Raw genomic sequence first — 21,637 nt, 5'->3', positions numbered from 1 at the left:
GCCCTTCTCTGCACGGTTGGGTGTCAGAAGCCTTGTACTGTTATGTTTTAATATGCACTGGGGGCACAGTTTGTATCTGTTTAGTTCATTTCTCAAATGAGATGGAAATACCTTCCTGTACATTTGAAACAGGTATTGCCTTCAGGTATACGCTAATGTCTTAATTTGCTGAGGCTGAGAGAACCATAATCCCTTCTACCTAACAGAGGCATGGGTAAAAATGTAATTATTTTTGACTTCAGAATGCATTTAAAAAAATATATATTGCTATAAAAACCATGCATGTGAAATGCATTTTTCTACTCACACTTGAATAAAAATATGTCTGATGCTTAGAGTAGGAGCTAAGAATGCCAAAGGCACACATGTTTGATCTTTATTAAATTTAATGTTAAGGCTGAGCAATATTGAAAAAATGAAATTTGTCTCATTGACTCAATAGGGCCTTTTTTTTTTTTCCCTCTACACTGTCCATTCCCATATTCTCTTTTCCCCAGGCCCTGATTCTGTGTATCATAATCACTTAGAACCCATAGTGCTATTAGAAGGATCCTTCTAAAACACAGATCTATCCTGTGATTATTCTGACTAAGCTGAGCAGGCAGGTGTGTTGGGACTTCTGGTGGTTCAGTGGTTAAGACTCTGCATTTGCACTGCAGGGGACATGGGTTCCATCCCTGGTCAGGGAACTAAGATCCCTCGTGCTGCGCAGTGTGGCCGAAAAACTTAATAAACAAATCAAGAGGATGTGTTAAGTACTGCAGGGCTGAGAGGGGGACAGTGTCACCTGTATGCCCCTTTACAGCCTGTGCAGAACTGTGTACATGTTAGAGATCTCCTTATAGATGGTCTCTGATGTCCTTTAATTCTTCTGTTTGGTGTAGCACATTCTGGCTTCCGCCTTCCTCTCTCATGCCAGCTCCGTCTCTTGCTACACCTCCACACCCCTTCCCTCCAGTCCTAGCACACCAGATGTGGTGTGATGAAGAAGTGTGAGCCCTCATACACCTTCCTCCTAAGCACATGTTTGCCCCCTTGCCTTTGGTCAGCCCCCCACACCCTTGTCTTTGAGACTCCAGCAAAGCTCTCATCCCCATCCCTGAGCCAAATCGGATAACTGCTTCCTTGTGCTTTCCTCTGTTAACAGCTCCTGTGTAATGTAGGAAGAGATTAAAATTCATCTGTGTTCCCAGCTCCTTTTACTTAGTTGAACACATAGATGACACTCAAGTGTTTTTGGATGAATAAATGAATGAACAGGCTCTAATGCATGGATGTGTTCCCCACCTTGTGGTGTTTCCATTGTAAAACCAGAGATACTTTCAAGTTATTTTTTGAGAGTGAGCAGAGGAAGAAGAGAGAGAAGGAGAAAAACCTCCAAATAAATATTTGATTGCTCCCATGAGTCCAAAGTTCCCTAGGCATCTCTATAGGGGCTGTGGTCTGAAAGGGACACGCTCCCCCTCGCCTACCCTGCACTACTTAACATTTGCCCTCTAATTTAAGAACTGTCTGTACAAGTCAGAGGGTTCACACGCTGATAGTACAGGGAAGAAAATAATAGTATTATAGGTGGAGAGGGGAAGTTAAGAAGGGGCAGCAACTTTTTGGCTAGAGCGTTTTTTTCTCACATTGTTCATTCTTCTAACTTAACGTTAAGAATGGAAAGCATTGTTTTTCAAATACAAATTGTTTTAAGATTTACCTGTACTTCCATTAGAGGAGGAAATTAATTTCGTTTCATAGTTCTCTACAGTACAATCACGGTATTCATTTCAGTATGTGGAAATGTCAGTTAAATACTTAATTATACAAAACCGCTAATAGAGAATTGACAGCCTAGAGCTGCTTTAAAATATTCTATTTTTAAGACATGATACTCAGTAGAGTTGTAAATTCACTTTGGAACGCATTTTTAATACTATTTTTAAAATAATATCTAAAAAGTTCAATAACTTTGTATATAGTGCTTAGGAGAAACCTGGACACAGAGATTCCCTTGTCTCCTGACTAGTAATTAATACAGTAATGTCTTTTTTATTATTCATTGTATCAAAGAATTCCAAAACTATACTAATGTTGCTAAAGTGATACTAGTTTTAGCAGTATTTACCATCCAGTTGTTCCATGTTTTGCAGAACCACCATTTGAATACAAAATTTCAGTCCATCTGGAAAGCTCTTGTTGGATTTATGAGGTCTTTTTGTTTTTGTTTTGCTTGTTGAGAAAATTAAACATTTTCAGATTTGTTTCAGCAAAACTCAGTCAGTTAAGATTTTATCCTTCAGATCACTTATCACACTGTGACATTATTTATTTATTCATATTTATTTTCTCATAATTTTTCTAACACATATTTTAGAACTAGGCTAAATTTGTAAAATCTGTGTAAATTATTGCCATATCAATCTTACAATGAAATGTTCTTGTTTTACAAATTTATGTGGCATTTGAGGTGACTGCAGCCCCTTTTAAAATTGTTAGATGCATGTTATGCTTGGGAATAAAAAAGTTCTTTTCTTAAGGGACACATAATAACCAAAGCACTTACAAAGCCATATTATAAATATTGAAGTCACAATGAGGACAAAAAGCAGTCCTGCCATTCAATACAGAGTGTGTATGTGTGTTTATATACATACATGGTTTTTCTGGGTTTTTCTTTCAGGTATAGACTTCAGACTGTGAAGTCCTTAGCTGGAGTGAGTCTTATGTTGCGGTTACTGTGGGCAAGTCTGAGATGGGATGACATGGCAGCTAAGGCTCCTCCAGGAGGAGGGACCACACGGACAGGTAAGGGGTTTTTTTATTTTCTAATTTAAGTTTAAAAGAGAAAATCTCCTGATAGTTCATTGTAAGCATATCTGTTATTTATTAAAAGATAGTGCTAGTATTTTAAAAATGTGCTCAGTTTGCTCAATCATGTCCAGCTCTTTGTGACCCCATGGACGGTAGCCCACAAGGCTCCCCTCTCCATGGCACTTCCCAGGCAAGAATACTGGAGTGGGTTGCCGTTTCCTTCTCCAGGGTATATTCCCAACTCAGGGATCAAGCCTGCATCTCCTGCATTGGCCAGCACTTAACCACTGAGGCACCTGGGAAGCCCATTTTAAAAACGCAGCTTTGGTAAAGTTTGGCAGCATATGCTCTAAAATCTTGGGGGTAGGGGAAGGGTTTGGATTATAAGATGAATCACTAATGTGTGAACCAGTGTGAAGTTTTAGAAGTTATTTCTTACCATACACTGGGACACCTGGAACCCTGTGCTTGCTGCTGCTTTCCTTGGGTTTTAATTATTTTGACTGAATTTTGCCACTAGGAACTAAGTTGTCCCCAAACAGCAATTTGCTCAGCTTAGAAATTTTCAGTGAGGAGGACACTCAATATTGTTGCAATCCGGTGATGGTGCTGCAGCTCTTCATTAAGCAAATGTTTCCAGAGGTTTAGTCCATGTGTGTCTTTTTTAAAGCACCAGATGTTGTATTTTTTTATTCTTTGAATATTTTGGGTGGTTATTAATACTGTGTGAATCAAATTGCCATAGAAACATCAGAAACTGAAATCACAACAACAGAAATAATTAAGAGGCGAGATGTTGGTCCTTATGGCATTCGATCTGAATATTGTATCAGGAAAATCATTTGCCCCATTGGAGTTCCAGAAGCACCAAAAGGTAAGGAGTAGAAAGAATTCTATTATTATTCACCTGTTATCCATATCTTTTATGAATTGAAATTTAATTATAATTATTTCTTTAACTTTTTAATAGTTCATCGTCCATAGGTACTTGTGGGAGGCACCTTAAAATGCCTTTTTAACAAAAATTTATTTTTAGTTGGAGGACAATTGCTGTACAATGTTGTCTTGGTTTCTGCTGTATGTCAGCATGAATCAGACATAGGTATACACACATTCCCTCCCTCTTGACGCTCCCTCCCTCCCCATCCCCCCTCTAGGTTGCCACAAAGCATCAGGCTGAGCTCCCTGTGCTACCCAGCAGCTTGCCATTAGCTGTCTGTTTGACACGTGATAGTGTAAATATCTCAGTGCGACTCTCTCAATTCATCCCACCCTCTCCTTCCCCAGCTGTGTCCATAATTCTGTTCTCTATGTTGGATCTCTGTTTCTCCCCTGCAGTGTTGGTTTAACTCTTCATTCAGCTTTTGAAAGCAGTACTTTTTCATCACAGACAGTTTCGTTTTTAAAATGATATTTAAGTAATAAATATAGCAAGATTCCCCTGGGCACTGTGATGTCCACAATCAACAGTGCCCAGCAGAGGAAGGGTACAAATACCTCTTACAATTAAGATGTGGGGCAGTGGTTGACACCAGACCATCAGCTCCAAGACTCAAGCCTTCAAGTCTGTCTGGTTGTAGTCCTGGAGCCTGCTGCAGAATCTGACACGTAAGTGGTCATTGAAGATGTATTGACTCAAGGGTTCAAGCTCTTGGGTCATACCTAAGTGCTCAATATAGAAATAACCTAACAGGCATAAAGAGCTACCCAGGAAACACGGACAGCTACATGATAGGTACTAGGTGGCAAATATATAGAAGAATGGCATCCAGCCCTATTCTCAAGGAAGCAAAAGGTATGATAGTACTGTACTTGAAAATCAAAACTATTAATACTAAAAAGAGTGCAGTAAGGTGTCCAGATTAAAGATCTATAATTAGACAAAAATCAATAATTTTATTTTATATGTATAGTAAAAGTGCTTAGGGAAAAATCTGTTAAGAAATGTGTAAAAAGAAAGTGTTGTCTATAGATAGAAACTTACTATTTTATAGAAGTTAATTGTCCCCAAATGTATAAATTTAATTTTTTGAAGCTTGATTGAATTAAGTCAAAAGCTCATCTTGGGGAATAAATAGGAATGCCTTTTTTGAAAAGAGTACCAACAAAGAGGGTACCTGTCCTAAAAGATGATGAAATACTAGTAGAATTAAAGCAGGGCTGTCCTGGAGCACTGATAGGCAGAGGCACACAGATGAAAGAATGTGCTCCTGACCAGTCTCGACCTCAGCCGTCCATGCAACCACTGCCAGTCTTCTGAAATCACTCTTCTTGTATCACTTTGTACAGCCCAGCTCCTGCTGCTGTTTCAGTTTCCTTCTGTTGCTTGCCTGTGATTCTGCTGCTTCTCTTTTTCCTGAGCATATGGGATGGTTCAGTGCTTGTCTGTCCTTACTTTTTATTTTTAAAATCTTTATCATGGGAAATTATATCTATTCTTAATAGTTTCCAGTCCCCCCTTTCCATTAACAACTCTCCAGTCCCTCTTCTCGGTGCCGTGATAGGGAAATACAGATTGCCAGGGCTGCACATGTCAGAGACCTCTGCAGCCCACCTGGGAGGAAAGTGCCGTGCTTCTTGAAGGAAGTTTGTATCCATGCTGTGGTCTGAAGGATGATTAAGCAGCAGTCAAATGAGGATGAAGGGAGCTAGGAATAGTGTGCAGGCAGAGGGAACAGGCTGGGTAAAGGCTCATAGGACTTTTATATCAGGGGCCAGCAAACGACGACCCATAAGCTTTGACCCACCATCTGCTTTTGTTAGTAAAGTTTGATTGGAACACAGCCACACTTACTCACTCACATGTATGTTGTTTTTGGCTCTTTTTATGATACAAAGGCAGTGTTGAGAAGTTGTAACAGAGACCATCTGGCCTGCATAGTCAGTATGCAGTCTAAAAGTCTAAAAAATAATCTATAAAGTATTTACCATCTGGCCCTTTAAGAAAACTTTGCCAATCCCTGCTTTTCATATAAGAGAAGATGCCAGAAGCACTATAATTTTAGAAGCTATATTGCTTAGAATACTCTGGTTTCTTTTCCAAAGAAACACCTACACCTCAGAGGAAAGGCCTTCGATCAAGTGCGTTGCGGCCAAAGAGACCAGAAACGCCCAAGCAAACTGGCCCTGTTATTATCGAAACCTGGGTGGCAGAGGAAGAGCTGGAATTATGGGAGATCAGGGCATTTGCCGAAAGGTAAGGAAATGGCTTACGTGTGATCAGCTATTGAAGATTTCTGTCACTTCAGAATTTAAGAATTACTTCTTGAATAGTTTATTCAGTATGTCCTAACTTTGATCCACATTTTGATTTTCTAGCTGGGTGTTTATTAAGGGCCTCTTCCTAATTTTTATGAGTTATCATCCACTTGTCAGTTGTGAATTACCTTGATTTAATGTTTTATTTTTAAATTGAGACAATTTTATACTTTTGTGACATTTAGCCTGGTTTCACCTAGTATTAGATTCCAGATGCCTGATAGGATGGGTACGGGCTTGCTCCTTTTCTTGCACTTTGCAGATAACTGCTTTTTTTTGTTTGTTTTTTGTTTTTACATACTGAAGGTTTGTAGCCACCCTACCTTGAGCAAGTCCGTTGGCACCATTTGCCTGATACCATTTGTTTACTTTGTGTCTCTGGGTCACATTTTGGTAATTCTTAACAATATTTCAAAATTTTTTATTATTATATTTCTTATAATAATCTGTGATCAGTGATCTTTTTTTTTCAATTGAAGGATAATTGCGTTACAGCGTTGTGTTGGTTTCTGCCCTACCACAGCACAAATCAGCCATAAGTATATACATACATTTCCCCTCTCCTGAACCTCACCCCCACCCCCGTCCCCACTCCCCATCAGTGATCTTGGATGTTACCACTGTACTCACTGAAGGCTCAGGTGATTATTAGCATTTTTTAACAACAAAGTATTTTTTAAATTAAGGTATGTACATTTTTTTAGACAATGCTTTTGCACACTTAATAGGCTACAGTAATAGTGTAAATATCACTTGTATGCTCTGGGAAGTCAAAAAAATTCATGGGACTCACTTTACTGCTATATTTGTGTAATTGCAGTGGTCTGGAACCAAACCCACAATATCTCTGAGGTATGCCTGTAGTTTCTGACAAATTCCTCCTTTCTTTCCCTGCAGAGTGGAGAAAGAAAAGGCACAAGCAGTTGAGCAACAGGCTAAGGTTAGTGAACAGAAGAAGGCAGAGGACTTCAAGGCCCAAATGGAGGCTCACCTCAAACAGCAGCGATTGGCTGCCCAGCAGGTGGGGGAGTTGGTACTGTCCCACCTGGCAACGAATTGACATTTTTAGCCAAATTCATGCACGCTAAAAGCACAGTAATTATATGTTTATGTGGTTTTGTTTTTATGTGTATCTCACATATGTATCTTAATTTCAGTACTTGAAAGTAATTCTGTGGATATACCAAGCTGTGGTTTTGCAAAAAGTGTATATATTTGAAGAACACTGTTTGAAGTCTAAGCTCTTCTTTGTTATATTGCAATGAGTAGTTTCTTTTTTTTTTCCTGGCTGTGTCGTGTCATGTGACAGGTAGGATCTTAGTTTTCCAGCTAGGGGTTGAACCCTCACCTCTTTCAGTGGAAGCAGTCTTTTTTTTTTTTTTTTTTTTTTAACTTTTTATTTTGTATTGGGGTATGCCTGATTGACAGACAGGCATAGTTTGTCAATCATGGTAGTTTCAGGTGACCAGCGAAGGGACTCAGCTGTACATATACATGTATCCATTCTCCCCCAAATCCCTCTCCCATCCAAGCTGCCACATAACATTGAGCAGAGTTCCATGTGGAAGCACGGAGCCTTAACCACTGGACCATTAGGAAAGTCCTGATGAGTAGCCTCTAAGGATAATTTTTTCCTGCAAAATTCTGATCTATAAAATCTCTGTAGCCTATGAAAAAGCAAATTGTGCCTGACAACTTAGGGACTTGCATAAAAGATAATTACTGTTAAGAAGATTGTTGTTAATTATTGTTAAGAAGGTAATATAAAAGCTTTTAGCCAAACTTGAATATATAAATTTTCAGGATATAGATAAAATAGATACCATTAACTTAGTGACACAAAGCTAAATTAAAAATTACATACTAAATCAGATTCTTCATTTCCTTACATTTTATCTTGTCCCTCATATTTTATAAAACATTTTCAAGTTCTTATATATCTTTTACAGTGGTTTACTATGGGTCATCTTTACTTAGATCAGAGTTTGAGATAATAACACTTTGATTTTGTCACGTCTGTCTGTCCACTTATGGAAGGACTGGCTAGTTGTTTTGTTTTTCGTTGTATGGGTGTGTTTTGTCATCTCTACGATGTAACCTAAGATTTTGCTTTGGTGGGGGGTGGGGGTGGGCAGGGAGTCAATTTCTATAATTTGATAACGAACTTTTCTCTGGCGATTGAAAGTCAGAACCTGAACTTGATTTATTGCCCCTTAAGTCCCCCAGGAACATTGTTGTCTCTGTTTCCCCCATGTGTGTCAGTTTCTGAAGTGATGGACATACATCCTGGATATAGCTTAATTGAACAGAGCAGGATATAATTAACTTATACATTACTTCAGAATCTTTATTCAGAGTCTTTCTTGAAACGGGACAGTCTTCATTTTAATATGCTTTTCAAATTTATCAGTGAAGATGATCTTAACTTTTTTTTTCATGCAGAAATTAAGCAATAATGACAGCTAGAATTTAATGACAAACTTGCCTTTTTGAATATGTGTACAAACCAGCAGATTCTGTGGACATATCAAATCTATGATTTCTTTTACCCTTGTAATTTTTTATTCAATTTTAAAAGGTTATACTTCATTCACAGTTATTATGAAATATCGGCTATATTTCCCATAATCTACATTTCCGGTATTTAAAGGCATAGACCCAGAAAATAGCTATGTGTTTAGGGGGAGGTGTTTGGTCTCCTTTTTTAAAAAAAAAAAAAAACTGATTTAGTCAGATGAGATTTCTAGGAATCCAAAACTAAACTTTTCTTCTGAGAAATGAGAAATTATATAAAATACCTCAGTTTATTTTCAGGCATACAGAACATGTACAAAAGTAACAGTAAAAAGATGGGGTGTGCTGTCTTTGCTGAGCTGTTTTTGATGGCAGGAAATACTTCAGCATTGAAATTTGGTCTTCATACACAACTCAGCTCCACCATATGCTAGCTCTGTGACCTTAGACTAGTTTTACAAACTGAGTCTCAGTTTCCTCATCTGTAAATCATAATTTAAAGATCTAAGCATTAAATAGGATAATGAAGGTACAGGGTCTCCCACCAGGTTTGTAGTCAGTGGCATCTGTAGGTTTTACACGTGTAAACGTAAGCTGTCATGTCAGTAAGCTGTCAGGAAAAGGCAGCAATCTATGGGAAAAGACACATTGTCTTTGATAACCCTATAGTCTGAAAGATCAGATTATACACTTCTGTATAAAATACCCTTAAGGATTTTTATATAAAAATACTTGACCTGAAAAATATAGAAAAATCATTTATAATTTTCAGCTTGCTTGATTGCACGTTTGCCAACTTGAATAGTGATATTTAAATATTGGCCTGTTCTTGGGGACTTCCCTAATGGTTCAGTGTTTAAGACTCCACTCTTCCACTGCAGGGGACGTGGGTTTGATCCTTGGTCAGGAAATTAAGATTCTGCGTCTCACATGGAAAAGCCCCCTCCCCCCCCCCCCAAAATTGACTCATTCTTTATTATTGGATAAATGAGCATCATGATAAAACTAAATCCTTTTGCAGGCCCATCATTTGCTATCTGTTCTAAACTCCACCACTGAGTCACACAGTATCCTTGTGTCTAGTAAGATCACCCATGTCTCTTGTGTTTTCAGTCTGAAAGCTTGGACCTTTGCACGGACTGGAAAAACATGATCATTTCAATTTTTTGTTGTGAAAATCTACTTTTAATAAAGTATATGTAATTTAGAGTCATAAAAGTATTGCCTTCCTCAAGAATTAAATTCAGGTGTAAATTTATATGAGCACATTTTTAGAAGTAAAATATTTTTAGAAGTTTGGTGCAGTTTCTTTAGATTAGAAGGAATTGTGACTGGACTTCTTACAGAATGGCGTTTTTATTTGAAATGATGTTTGTTCATGATTTCTCTCCCTGACTTTTCTAGAAACGATTGGAACAACAGAAGCCTACAGTGATTGCAGCTTCTACTACTTCCCCAACCAACAGTACGACTAGTACCATCTCTCCAGCACAGAAAGTCATGGTGGCCCCCATAAGTGGCTCAGTTACAGCTGGAACTAAAATGGTACTAACTACTAAAGTTGGATCTCCCGCTACAGTAACATTCCAGCAGAACAAGAACTTTCATCAAACCTTTGCCACCTGGGTTAAGCAAGGCCAGTCAAATTCAGGTACACACCTGTGATTAAATAAAAGCTTGCTTTCATTCAAGAGAAAGAAATTTCAGTCCTTTACCTACTGAAATGAAACTTTTCTTTAGAAAATTCTTTTTCTTCTGCAGCCGATTGAGCAAACCAACTGTAACAGTAGGTTTGTTACAGATAATGTTCCTAATATTACATTAGCGAAACTCCTCTCTTACATTATTTCACTTTCAACATTTACATGGTTCACTTACTTTGAGTGGAGTGGAATGCTTTTCTTAAAAATACAAAAATGAGCCACATTTCATGCATTGGTGCCTTCCTAGAAGTCACTGCGTTGCTGGTTATTTTAAATCTGAAGCTTATCGAATGTCTTATACCCCATTAGCCACCAGCACAGCTGCCACATCTGCTACCACCATTGCCAGCACAGGTCAGACGTTCCAAATTACAGGCAGTCCAGTCACTGTGGCAGGAAAAGTAATTACCAAACTTCCACTTCCTGCAAACAGCAAGATTGTCGCTGTAAATGTGCCAGCAACACAAGGAGGTAAGGGAAGTGTGGAGAGTTTTGATTCACATCTGCCAGATCATACTGTTGCCATTATTTTCATTTCCTTTTCACTGATTTCAGTCTTCGGATCTCACATTTTATGTAGCCCACTAAAACCCCCCGCCACACCTAGTTTCTCTTCAGAAACCAAGCAGTACCTGAGATGTTACTAAAGAAGCAGTTGCTAATGACTTCTTCATCTTTTTTTTAAGGCGTTGTTCAAGTACAGCAGAAAGTCCTGGGTATCATTCCATCGAGTACAGGTACAAGTCAGCAAACCTTTACTTCATTCCAGCCCAGGACAGCAACAGTCACCATTAGGCCCAACACCTCAGGCTCTGGAGGAACCACAACCGCTTCCCAAGTAAGAGTCCTTCACAGGTTTATTTGATGTTAATAACCACATTGGTTGGAGTTTTTTGAATGGCCTCCTCGAGGATTAATCCAGCTCCTAATTGTTCTTTGCCCCTTACTTTATCTGTGACAAAAAGTATTGGTTTTTTAAAAAATCTGTTAGTTATATTTCTAGTGAACTGTTCATTTTGAACATTTTGTTAATACCACATTAGTACAGTTTATGAATCATGAAGATTGCTTTTCCAGGATTTTACAAAAATATTTCTTAATTGAAAACAGTGGGGAACAGTGGATCACCCAGGAGAATGTTCAGTACAGCTAAGAAGTAGAGTGAAAAATACACTCCATAGCCCTGAAACTAGTCTGTCAGCTGATACGCATACATATTAGATACATCATGTCTTTGGCACTAGTATTATGAGAAAGGCTTAATGTTCTGCAGACTTGAGAATGTTCTAAACCTCACCCTGAAGGTAACATGCTCCGTATGAAAGAGCTTTTGGCCTCCGATCTTGCTCCTGTGTTCTCTGGGTTACAGATATGGAGCTCAGGGAAAATAGGACTCCTCGTTTTCCTGTGAGCAACTGTGGTGGTTATAGAGCAAGCTTTCCTGGGTCTTGTTCTGTTCTTTTAGTCTGTAGGCTATTCTTGGTATCAGTGATGAGGAGTGTCGTATGATCTGATTTGAATGCTGTTTTCTCCCCTCAAAAATTTGTCTTTATTCTGATGCTTCATATAATTTAATATGTAATGTCCAAGAGTCTCTGTCATTTCTACAGACATGTTTATCAATATAGAATGTTTAAAGATCTCTCTGTTCCTGAGTCCATCATGCTCTAGTCTTTTAAAAACATTTAATTCCTTGTCCTTTGTGTCATTTGTAGGTCATCACAGGGCCTCAGATCCGCCCTGGTATGACGGTGATTAGAACTCCACTCCAGCAGTCAACACTAGGAAAGGCAATTATTCGAACACCTGTGATGGTACAGCCAGGTATTCATCCACCCCAGCGTTATCATTTTACATCTAAATAGCCAGTGTAGGAAATCTATAATATTCTGTATTCGGCACTCCACATATTAGAAAATACCAATATGAATTAAGATTTCAAAGCATACTAAATTTCTGATTTATCATGGGATGTCCCCATCGATTTCATTTCTGGCATTGTCAATAAGAGCTAAGCAGATTCAAGTATGCTTGTTTAAAATGTTCTTCAAACCTCTAGTTAATGGGATATATACATTGAAATCACTGGCGTAAAGAGAATGAGCAGAGACATCAGTCTGTGTGGTAAAGGACAGATAAAATCAAGGAAGTGGCTAAGAAGCATTTAAATGGAAAGTGTGAGACCCTGCCCTTTTTAATGTAAATGTTAAAGCTCCCCTATTAAAAGTTGAAGCCAATAAAGACTGAGTGGAAAAGCCTTTATGAGAATGTACCTAAAAGCAGATTACCACAGAAGGTTAAAAAAAAAGATGGTTAAGGATACATGAAATCAAGGACAAAAAAAAAACCAAGGGGCAGAGAGAAGACATCAATAATCCTATTAATACCGAACAAAGTCAAATTCACAATTTAAAAAAAAACAACTAGGACACAGAAGGTCATTTTATTTATTTTGGCTTAAAGCTAAACATTGCAGTGAAGATGTAATCTTGTATCTTTAAATAAGATGTGATTGAAGTGTATAAAGCAAAAGCTGTTTGAAATCAAGGAAGGATTAGTAGAAGCATAATAGACCAGAACCAGACTATATCAATTTTGTACCTTTAGGAATACGCATTAGTTGCAAATATTTATGAGCTGTTCCTACGAAAATGGTCTTAAAATGAGCCATGGGTAAAACCTTGAAGAATTCCAAAAAGTAGAATATGTATAGGCTACATTTTTTGTAGTGAATCTAGAAATTAATACTAAGGTATTATACTAATAACTTTTATTTGCTTGGAATTTATAAACATATGTTTTCAAAAGTAACTTTTACGTTAAAGAAAATGTGTCATTACAAACAGATTATCAAATAGAAATTAAGCCAGGCTGCAAAGCTGAACTGAGAGGCAAATTCATTCATTCAACAAATATTTGAGCACCTACTCTAGGCAGTTGAAATATGTTGGTGAACAAAACATACTCAAAAACCCATGTTAAATCTTAATCAGAAGTTAGAAAAATATATAAAACAAGTCTTAAATGAAAATAGGAGGAAGTACAATAAATATAAGTAATGATTATAAGGCAAAAAAGGCAAATATTAAATTCTTTTCTTTTGCAAGTCTGATCTTGACAAAAGAAAACAAAATGCTAGTTTACTAAAAGTAGGAATGAGAAAGTGCCATAAAAATAGAATGAACTAAATCTTTTTGAATAACAAGGCATAGTTATATGCTATGTTTATAAATTTCTAGTCTTTTTAAAAAATTGTTTTGGCCATGCCACATGATATGTGGGATCTTAGTCTCCTGACCAGGTATCAAACCCACACCTTCCTGCAGGGAAAGCATTGGAAGCCACTGGACCAACCAGGGAAGTCCCCTAAATTTCAAGTCTTAATGACTCATATCAAGGAAAGAAATTTGGAAAGTTGCCATACTATTACATACAAAAAAGAATTCTAGACCTCATGGATTTATAGGTAAAATTCTCTGAAATGGTTGGAAAACAATTTCTTAAAAGAAATAGTTTCAGGGCATAAGGGGAGAGGGGTGGGATTGATTTTTTTCCCATTCATTTTACAGATTTAGCATAATTCTAGTATAAAACATGGCTTGGTATTTTTTTGTAACAGCAATCCCCTAATGCTTAAGCAAGATTTATCCCAGAGGAGAAAGTATGGTTTGTTATTTCAGTTAATACTACAATGACAATTGATGAAATTTAATATCTATTTGTGTTTAAAAATAGCTGTCAGGCAGCTGACTTAAAGGGAAGATAAAACTGATGTAAAGAAGAAGAAAAGTTTATAGATGATAAGTGATAATAGACTTGCATATGTGAATATATATGAGTGTGTCTGGTGTGTTGTTTGAAAAGCAAGGTGGCCAGTGGGGCTGGGGTGCCCAGTGAAGACTCTTTAGAGTTGTAGTCAGAGAGATGGAGGGAGAGTGGATATGTGCTGTGTGTGTGTCTGAGTGGGTGCTGGTTAGCGTACCCTGTACCTACCACCACACTGGCTAGCCTTTCCCAAAGTCGTACATTCCCAAGATGGAATAAAAAGTGTTTTAATTTTTGAATTTGCATTTCTGTGATAATCTAAAAATAAATTAACACGTACATATTGGGGATCGTCTGAATTACATCATATAACCAGTCAGTCCGAACCCTTCTTTCCATCTGTGATTATGACGACATTGTATCAATACAAGATGATGAAGTAACTTTCCATGAACTGTTCCTTGAACTTCAGTACAAGAACATAGTGTTGGGGTCCAGAAGTTCGTAAATTCAGGCACTTGTCTGCATATACTATGCTATTTTTCAATTCATCTTTATGAATAAATGGATAACAGTAACCAAGAAAAGTTTGGAAGAAAGAGAAAAAAAAGAAAACTTATCCTGCCAATTTTTAAAGCATATTTACAAGCCACTGGAGTTCAGGCACATGCTACCAAAGCAAACTAGCCCAACTAAAGAACTGCAGGCCCTGTGATGCTGTCATACCATGTCCGATTGCTGGAATATGTTACTTTAGTGACAGGGCTTTCAAAGGTTCAATGTAATGAGTACCCAGTGGTGGGGGGAGTATGAGTGAGTGTAACCTTTCTAAAATTCAGTTTACTATTGTGTGCATACTGTGAACACAGTATCTTTGGGAGGAGTTCATTCTAAGGAAATAATTAGAAGCACAAAAAAGTTTATAAGCAGGGATTTCACCATGGTGTTATCTAAAAAAAGAAAAGGGGAAAGTGTTCTAAGGGTCAAAATAGATTTAATTTTATACATAATGCAGTAATATTAACCACCAATCATTAAAAGAAATATACACAGAAATATATATGTAGACACAGAAGGACAAACAGGATGCGAACATAAAACTTCAGAAATATGATGTTATTTACTAATGAATAATGAATTCAGACTTTGTAAGTATAAAACCAGCTACCAAATAATTACCATCTGATTTTTTTTTCCAGTTATATCAGGTTAAATGAGAAACAGTTTTTCAAGAAGATGATAGAGCCATTTCAGTTAAACTTCATTCATTCTATAGACAGTTATTGAGGAGTAAATGTGAAAGCATTAGTTAAGCACATTGCTCTAATATTGAGGATATATAGGGGTCCTTGACCTCTTGCTTCTCCCAAACCGTTTGGCAGATAGCTGTAAGAAAAGCTCATTTATAAATATAATTGGCCCAGAATATCCCAGATTATATGTGTTTTGTTTAAAAATTGCATTAGTTAATTATGTGTTGTTATTTTTAATTTGTATTCCTAAGGAAAGACTGCCTAACGGCATTTTTTACATATTCTCCTCCATCTTCCCTATTATCATTTTGGCTTTAGAGTCACAGGAAGAGCATTGTATTTTTTTTTTTTTTTTAACTTTTCTGCGGAGAACAGGAAAGGGAGAGAGGTTGTCAGTGAGCTGAGTGAAAACAGACTCATTGACAACCTGGTGGGTCCTTTGGGTATGGGTATATGACTAAAGGCATCTGTCTGTCGGCATCCCATAAGTCTTTTTGAAAATTGAGAAAATACATTCATGTGAAGTGTTGAAAGATATATCTCAACTCAGAGGACCACTCTGGGCACAGAAGCACCCTAATGTTTCCCTGTTTACATAGGTGCTCCTCAGCAGGTGGTGACACAGATCATCAGAGGGCAGCCTGTCTCCACTGCGATCTCTGCCCCTAGTACCGTTTCCTCCACACCTGCACAGAAAGGGTTATCTTCAGGAACATCCACTGCGAGTCTGCAGCCTTCAGCCTCACAGCCCCCTCGTCCCCAGCAAGGACAGGTGAAGCTTACCATGGCTCAGCTCACTCAGTTAACACAGGGCCACGTAAGTAATGTGACTTCCCTTTTCACGTTAGAAGTGATCTTATTTACATCTGCTATGAGTTTTAAAACATGGACTTATTTTCAGAGGTTTAAAAATGTACTTGTTTTAAGAAATGGCTGCTTCCTAAAGTCAAAGAAAAGTACTTCTTAAAGGCAGGATGTGATCCCCTCAACTGTCCAGAATGCTGAGATTGTGTGCTGTAATAGCAGGGTGGATAACACATTGAACCACCAAAATTTTACTAGTTAACTAATTTGCTTGGGAAAAATGAAATTTGAGTACATCAAGCCGTTTCCTTGCAACACCCAGTGTTACTATCAGTTCTGTCAGTTCTTCCAGTCGTAATCCATAGAGTGAATGTGGTTGCCATCAAAATCCCAAGAGAGGTGTTTTAAAGTTTGACAAGCTAGTTTTTAAAAAATTTATATGGAAGTTCAAAGGATCCAGAATAACTCTTAATACTTTTGAAGAAAAGGAGGATTTGCCCTGTGTAGTTACCTGATATAAAGACTTTAAATTGTAGTCCTTCACTAATTAATACAGTAAGGTTCAGACACAAGGATAGGTAGACCAGTCGGTACAGAACAGTAGAAGAGGACCCATATGTATATGTGGACACTTGATATATGACCTGGATGGCAGTGTGGATCAAGGACAGACTTTTCAATAAAAGGTCCTGGCTTGGACCACAACCTCACTCATAAACTCGGCTCCAGGAAGATTAAAGTCCTGGCTGTAAAAGGTAAGACTATAGTACTTGTCAGAAGGTAGGAAAGGCTTTCTTAAAGACAGAAAATATTCACCATAAAGGAAAAGATTTATAAATTCAGCATTAGAAGTAAGAACTTTGGTCCATCAAACATGAAAGAGTGAAAAGAGTGAGGGGAAGGTACACATGTAGCCAGCCAAGGATTGTTCTCCAGAAATGAAGAGTTACTACTACAGATTAAGATGGGGAAAAATCCAGATAACTTGGTAGAAAATAAGAATAGACACACTTGATGAGAATAGAGGAACTCTTAAATGTCCACAAATCCAAAAAACTGCTGAACTTTGTTAGTAATGAGGGAAATGTGTATTAGAACCATATATTAAGAGATTGGTATAAAGTAAAATGTCAGACAAAATCAAGAAAAGCAAAAACGTGGAGTAGAATGAACTCTTATACACAACTGATAATAATGTAAATTGGTTTGGCCACCTTGGAAAACTCCTCAATACTTCCTAGCAAAGTTGAAGACACAGCATGCCCCAGGTCGCAGCAGTTACCCTCCTAGGTATGTTCTCTTGAAAAGTTCTTGTTCGTCTGAGCCCCAGAATAACGGACATGAACATATACAGCAGCCATCGATTAGATCAGTAAAGCGGTAATGCCTTCCTACAGCAACTGAAATGAACAAACTACCGCAATGTAGAACTACATTGTTGAGCTAAATAAAGAAGCAGGTAACAAACATACATTATGATCTACTTGCCTAGGATTCAGAAACAGGCAAAACTAGCTACATTGTGCAGAATTAGGGGGCTGCTGCATTGCCTTCCTGGAGGGGGCACCAAAGGGCACCCTTCATATTCTTTGTAAATAATGGTGCTCCTGAAGTCATGAGCCTGTGGCCTCGTAGAGATCTGTATACACCTCAGTGGTCACAGCGCGATGAAATGCAGGTACTGTATCCGTGAAATTAGCGTTTCCCTCTAGGGCAAAGGAAGGAGATGAAGATCAGAGCAGGTCACATGCAGAGCTTCTTGGATACTGGCAATGATGACCTGAATGCTGGGTTTATAGATCTTCACTTCATAATTATTCTTTATACTTTGTGTTTTATGCAGTTTTGACTGTGCACACAAAGTATTTTAGAAAAGCAAGACTGAATAAGGGGCTCATGAGTAAAAGTGCACGGAGCTTAGTAAGTGAACTTTGCAGTGTTAGTTTTGACTGTTGGAGATTTGGGGTGGATTGGTTTTACGTTTGCCTTCTCATTCTCCCTCATGCTCCTGGTGGCTGAGGATTAATAAGTCCTGGACAGAAGCGGTAGTACACACGGAGTTTTTAGTTCCTGGTCCCCATTTTGGTGACAACGCAGACATTAGTGACCTTCCTCACGTGGTATTTGCATTCCATGTGTAGAACCCTAAGCTTTCTATGCTTCAGCATACACACACTCCATAGATCGTTTGGTACCTAGTGAAAAAGCTGAAACTAGGAGACCTGGGCTTCTCACTGTGTCTCACCTTGGACTTGCTCTCTAATTGTTGGCAAGGGACTTGAACTTTCTAACTTGAGTTTCCTAATTGGTAGGAAGAGTGTAGTAATATTTCTTTCCTTACTCCACAAAGTCACAAGTCTATTGTGAGAATCAAATGAGGCATGTCTAAGTATGTAAAAGTTATAAAATAATATGAATATAAATAAGGTGATTTAAACTCAGAATTTTGTGGAGACCTTAGTTAGTCACTTCAATGCTCTTATTTTATAGACTGGGAGACTTAGATCCAGGTAAGTGGTGTTACTCATAGACAGATTCCTGGCTGTCCATGTGTAGAACTCGGACTGAAACTCTGGATTGTTAATTCATGTTTTTTCCACTAATCATCATCAGTCTTTTAAAATAAATGCTGTTCTTTTAGCTTATCTGTATTTCTCTTGGTACTATTCCATAGACATTGAAATACATAGTTTCATTATTTTAAAGGATCTTTTCAACATAAAAACAAGTATACTTAGAGATTGATGTTTTTTGAATACTCTTTACATGTTAGGTGTTTTTTTTCTGTAGGGTGGCAATCAAGGTTTGACAGTGGTGATTCAAGGACAAGGTCAGACTACTGGGCAGTTGCAGTTGATACCTCAAGGGGTGACGATACTTCCGGGTCCAGGACAGCAGCTGATGCAAGCTGCAATGCCAAATGGTACCGTTCAGCGATTCCTCTTCACCCCGCTGGCAACCACAGCTGCCACCACCAGCGCCACCACCACCACCGTCTCTACTACAGCAGCAGGTAGAACTTGGGGGCTGTCGGAAGTGCTGCTCGTTGGTGTCACAAGTTGCTGGGTGACCAAGGAGGCAAGAGGACTGGGGCTTACCTTGGGCGGATGTGCCCCAAGCCGAGGAGCGGCCACAGCTGACTGGTCAGCCTCACAAGGGCTCGACCAGATCTCTTGCTCGGACAGACTCCCTGTCGCCACTCCTCTCCCCCTTTAGGAAATGAGGAAAGCAGGGGGTAGCGCACAGTAGTAAAGCGCCGTGGCGACCGTGCCCCCTCCTGCTCTCTCCCAGACCTGTAGTTGCTGAGTGAATCACGGACGTGCTCACCAGGCAGATGGTCTGTCCAGCTCTTAAGCTAGGACTGAGAGCTCCCAAACCAGAGCACTCTGTGAGCCTCCCCCTGCAAGCTGCTGTTGTTCACTGACCCCATGCCGTAGGAGAGGGATACGGGTAGCTTAGCCTGGGCCACAAGTCCGGACTGATGTCCAGAGAATGCACTTTGCTTCGGAAGCCAGCCTTCCGGAGACCTCGCAAAACGTGTGGTGGGCAGCCGTGAACATGGCGAGGTTCCCTGATAGGCAAGTTTTGACCAAAGTATTTCTAGATGGAGCATTTCTAAGCTTCAGTCCTCTGTCCTGAAATGTAGAATTCTCACCTTTAGAAAATCCCCTTCAAATTCGTCTTAAACCACAGTCTTACGTTCTAGAGTCATAAGTATTTGCTTTTGCCTTTTCACAGGTACAAGTGAACAAAGACAGAGTAAATTATCGTCCCCGACACAGGTGCAGCCAGCCAAAAGCCTGCCTCCAGCTCCGCCGTCGAGCGTGAGTCCTCCAGAAGCCCAGCCTCAGCCTGCGCAGCCCGCTCAGCCTTCAGCTCAGCCTTCAGCTCAGCCCCAGCCCCAAACCCAGCCCCCGTCCCCAGCTCAGCCTGAAACTCAGACTCAGCCTGAAGTTCAGACCCAAACAGCTGTGGCCTCCCATGTCCCTCCTGAAGCACAGCCCACCCAAGCACAGTCCTCCAAAGCCCAGGTTGCAGGACAGTGTCCGCCTCAGAGCAATGGCCAAGGACAGCCTCCTGCTCGCGTCCAGAGCCCGCCACAGACTCGAGCACGCCCATCGACGCCATCCCAAGTGTCTCCCGGACAGCAGGCCCAGGGTCAGACTGCAGCCTCCCAACCGATTCCAATCCAGCCACACACATCTCTTCCGACACCTTCCCAGGGCCAGCCACAGTCACAACCCCAGGTACAGTCTTCAACTCAAACTCTTTCACCAGGACAAACGTTAAGTCAAGTTACTGTTGCATCCCCGCCCCGTCCTCCGCTCCAAGTACCGCAGCCTCAGCCCCAAGTCCTGGCTGTGCCGCAGCTGCCACCACAAGTCCAGGTTCTCTCCCAGATCCAGTCGCAGGTTGTGGCTCAGATACAGGCTCAGCAAGGTGGTGTGCCCCAGCAGATCAGACTCCAGTTGCCCGTTCAGATTCAGCAGAGCAGCCCTGTGCAGACTCACCACATCCAGAGTGTGGTCACAGTACAGGCAGCCAGTGTGCAAGAGCAGTTGCAGAGGGTTCAGCAACTCAGGGAGCAGCAGCAAAAGAAGAAGCAGCAGCAGATAGAGATGGAGCGGGAACACACCCTCCAGGCTTCTAATCAAAGTGAGATCATTCAGAAACAGGTAAAGTCGTTGAGTGAAAGCAGCATGTTCAGTAGCTTGAATGATTGTGCTGTGCATTAGACGTAGTGTTTGGTTGTGTTAGCTTTCCGTAAACGAGACACAGACGTCATTGTCGCTTCAAGTTAGAAGCAGCACTGCATTGACCAATACGTATCACATGACTTCTGGTCTGGGACTCTGGTGTGTATAAACAGCCAGTACTTACCGGTGAAAACTACCCGTATTTTGGGAGAACTAAGAGGGAAAGAATGGACATAGGAAGTTTAAGTATCTTTGAAACTTGAAGGTTTGACTAAGTTTTGAAGCCACTTGAGGCATCGTGGCAATTTGTTTGAAGGTATTCGCAGTTGTCCTTCCTTAGTTGGTGTGTAGACTAAGCAAATTTTACAGGCAGATTAAACTCATTTGTATTTCCAGTCATAGCTTTGTTTTGAAAAACAGAAGTGTTAAGTACCATTACTCCATAGCAGAAATAAAAAGCAACCTTGTGCAGTAGCCTCATCGTGAAGTAAGGCAATTTAGATGAATTATTCTACTTGAAATGAAGTTTCATGTATAATAAATAATATCCTACATTACTGGAGAAAGCTTTCTTTGCATTTACAGCTTGCAGTACTCTGCACTTGTCAGGAGTCTGTGTGGATTTCAAGTGTTCCCAAGTCATGAGAACCCAGTTCCTGGGTCTCGCATTTACAGTCCGTGAAGCTCACTCACCTTCCCTGGGCTTTATCCTCCTTAAAACTCTCTTTTCAGCCATGCAAAGCTATTGTAATGATTAAACTAGGTCATGTATATAGAAGCACTTTTTATTTTTTATTAAAATATATTTGACATGTAGCATTGTATAAATTTAAGGCGTCTGACT

At 39.5% G+C, this 21,637-nt stretch overlaps 1 protein-coding gene across 14 annotated transcripts in view; it reads left to right on the top strand.

Annotated features, from left to right (window-relative positions):
• The window catches only part of BPTF (bromodomain PHD finger transcription factor), a 133,372-nt gene that overhangs the window by 91,923 nt on the left and 19,812 nt on the right, over positions 1 to 21,637 (top strand). For 6 of the 14 annotated variants that reach the window (XM_018065372.1, XM_018065368.1, XM_018065370.1 and 3 more), the window contains 11 exons: positions 2,669 to 2,793; positions 3,545 to 3,673; positions 5,845 to 5,995; positions 6,955 to 7,078; positions 9,976 to 10,222; positions 10,584 to 10,745; positions 10,961 to 11,112; positions 11,990 to 12,098; positions 15,892 to 16,109; positions 18,887 to 19,109; positions 19,835 to 20,772. In XM_018065372.1, coding sequence (XP_017920861.1) covers positions 2,669 to 2,793; positions 3,545 to 3,673; positions 5,845 to 5,995; positions 6,955 to 7,078; positions 9,976 to 10,222; positions 10,584 to 10,745; positions 10,961 to 11,112; positions 11,990 to 12,098; positions 15,892 to 16,109; positions 18,887 to 19,109; positions 19,835 to 20,772 — 2,578 coding nt within the window. The remainder of the gene's footprint in view (positions 1 to 2,668; positions 2,794 to 3,544; positions 3,674 to 5,844; positions 5,996 to 6,954; positions 7,079 to 9,975; positions 10,223 to 10,583; positions 10,746 to 10,960; positions 11,113 to 11,989; positions 12,099 to 15,891; positions 16,110 to 18,886; positions 19,110 to 19,834; positions 20,773 to 21,637) is intronic. The other 8 variants (XM_018065376.1, XM_018065373.1, XM_018065371.1 and 5 more) reach the window with 5 other exon arrangements.

Source organism: Capra hircus, chromosome 19 (genome assembly GCF_001704415.2).
Source record: "Capra hircus breed San Clemente chromosome 19, ASM170441v1, whole genome shotgun sequence".
In the NCBI taxonomy this organism is placed as follows: Eukaryota; Metazoa; Chordata; class Mammalia; order Artiodactyla; family Bovidae; genus Capra; species Capra hircus.
The sequence above is the reverse complement of the archived record's forward strand: the minus strand, read 5'-3'. Positions and strand labels throughout refer to the sequence as shown.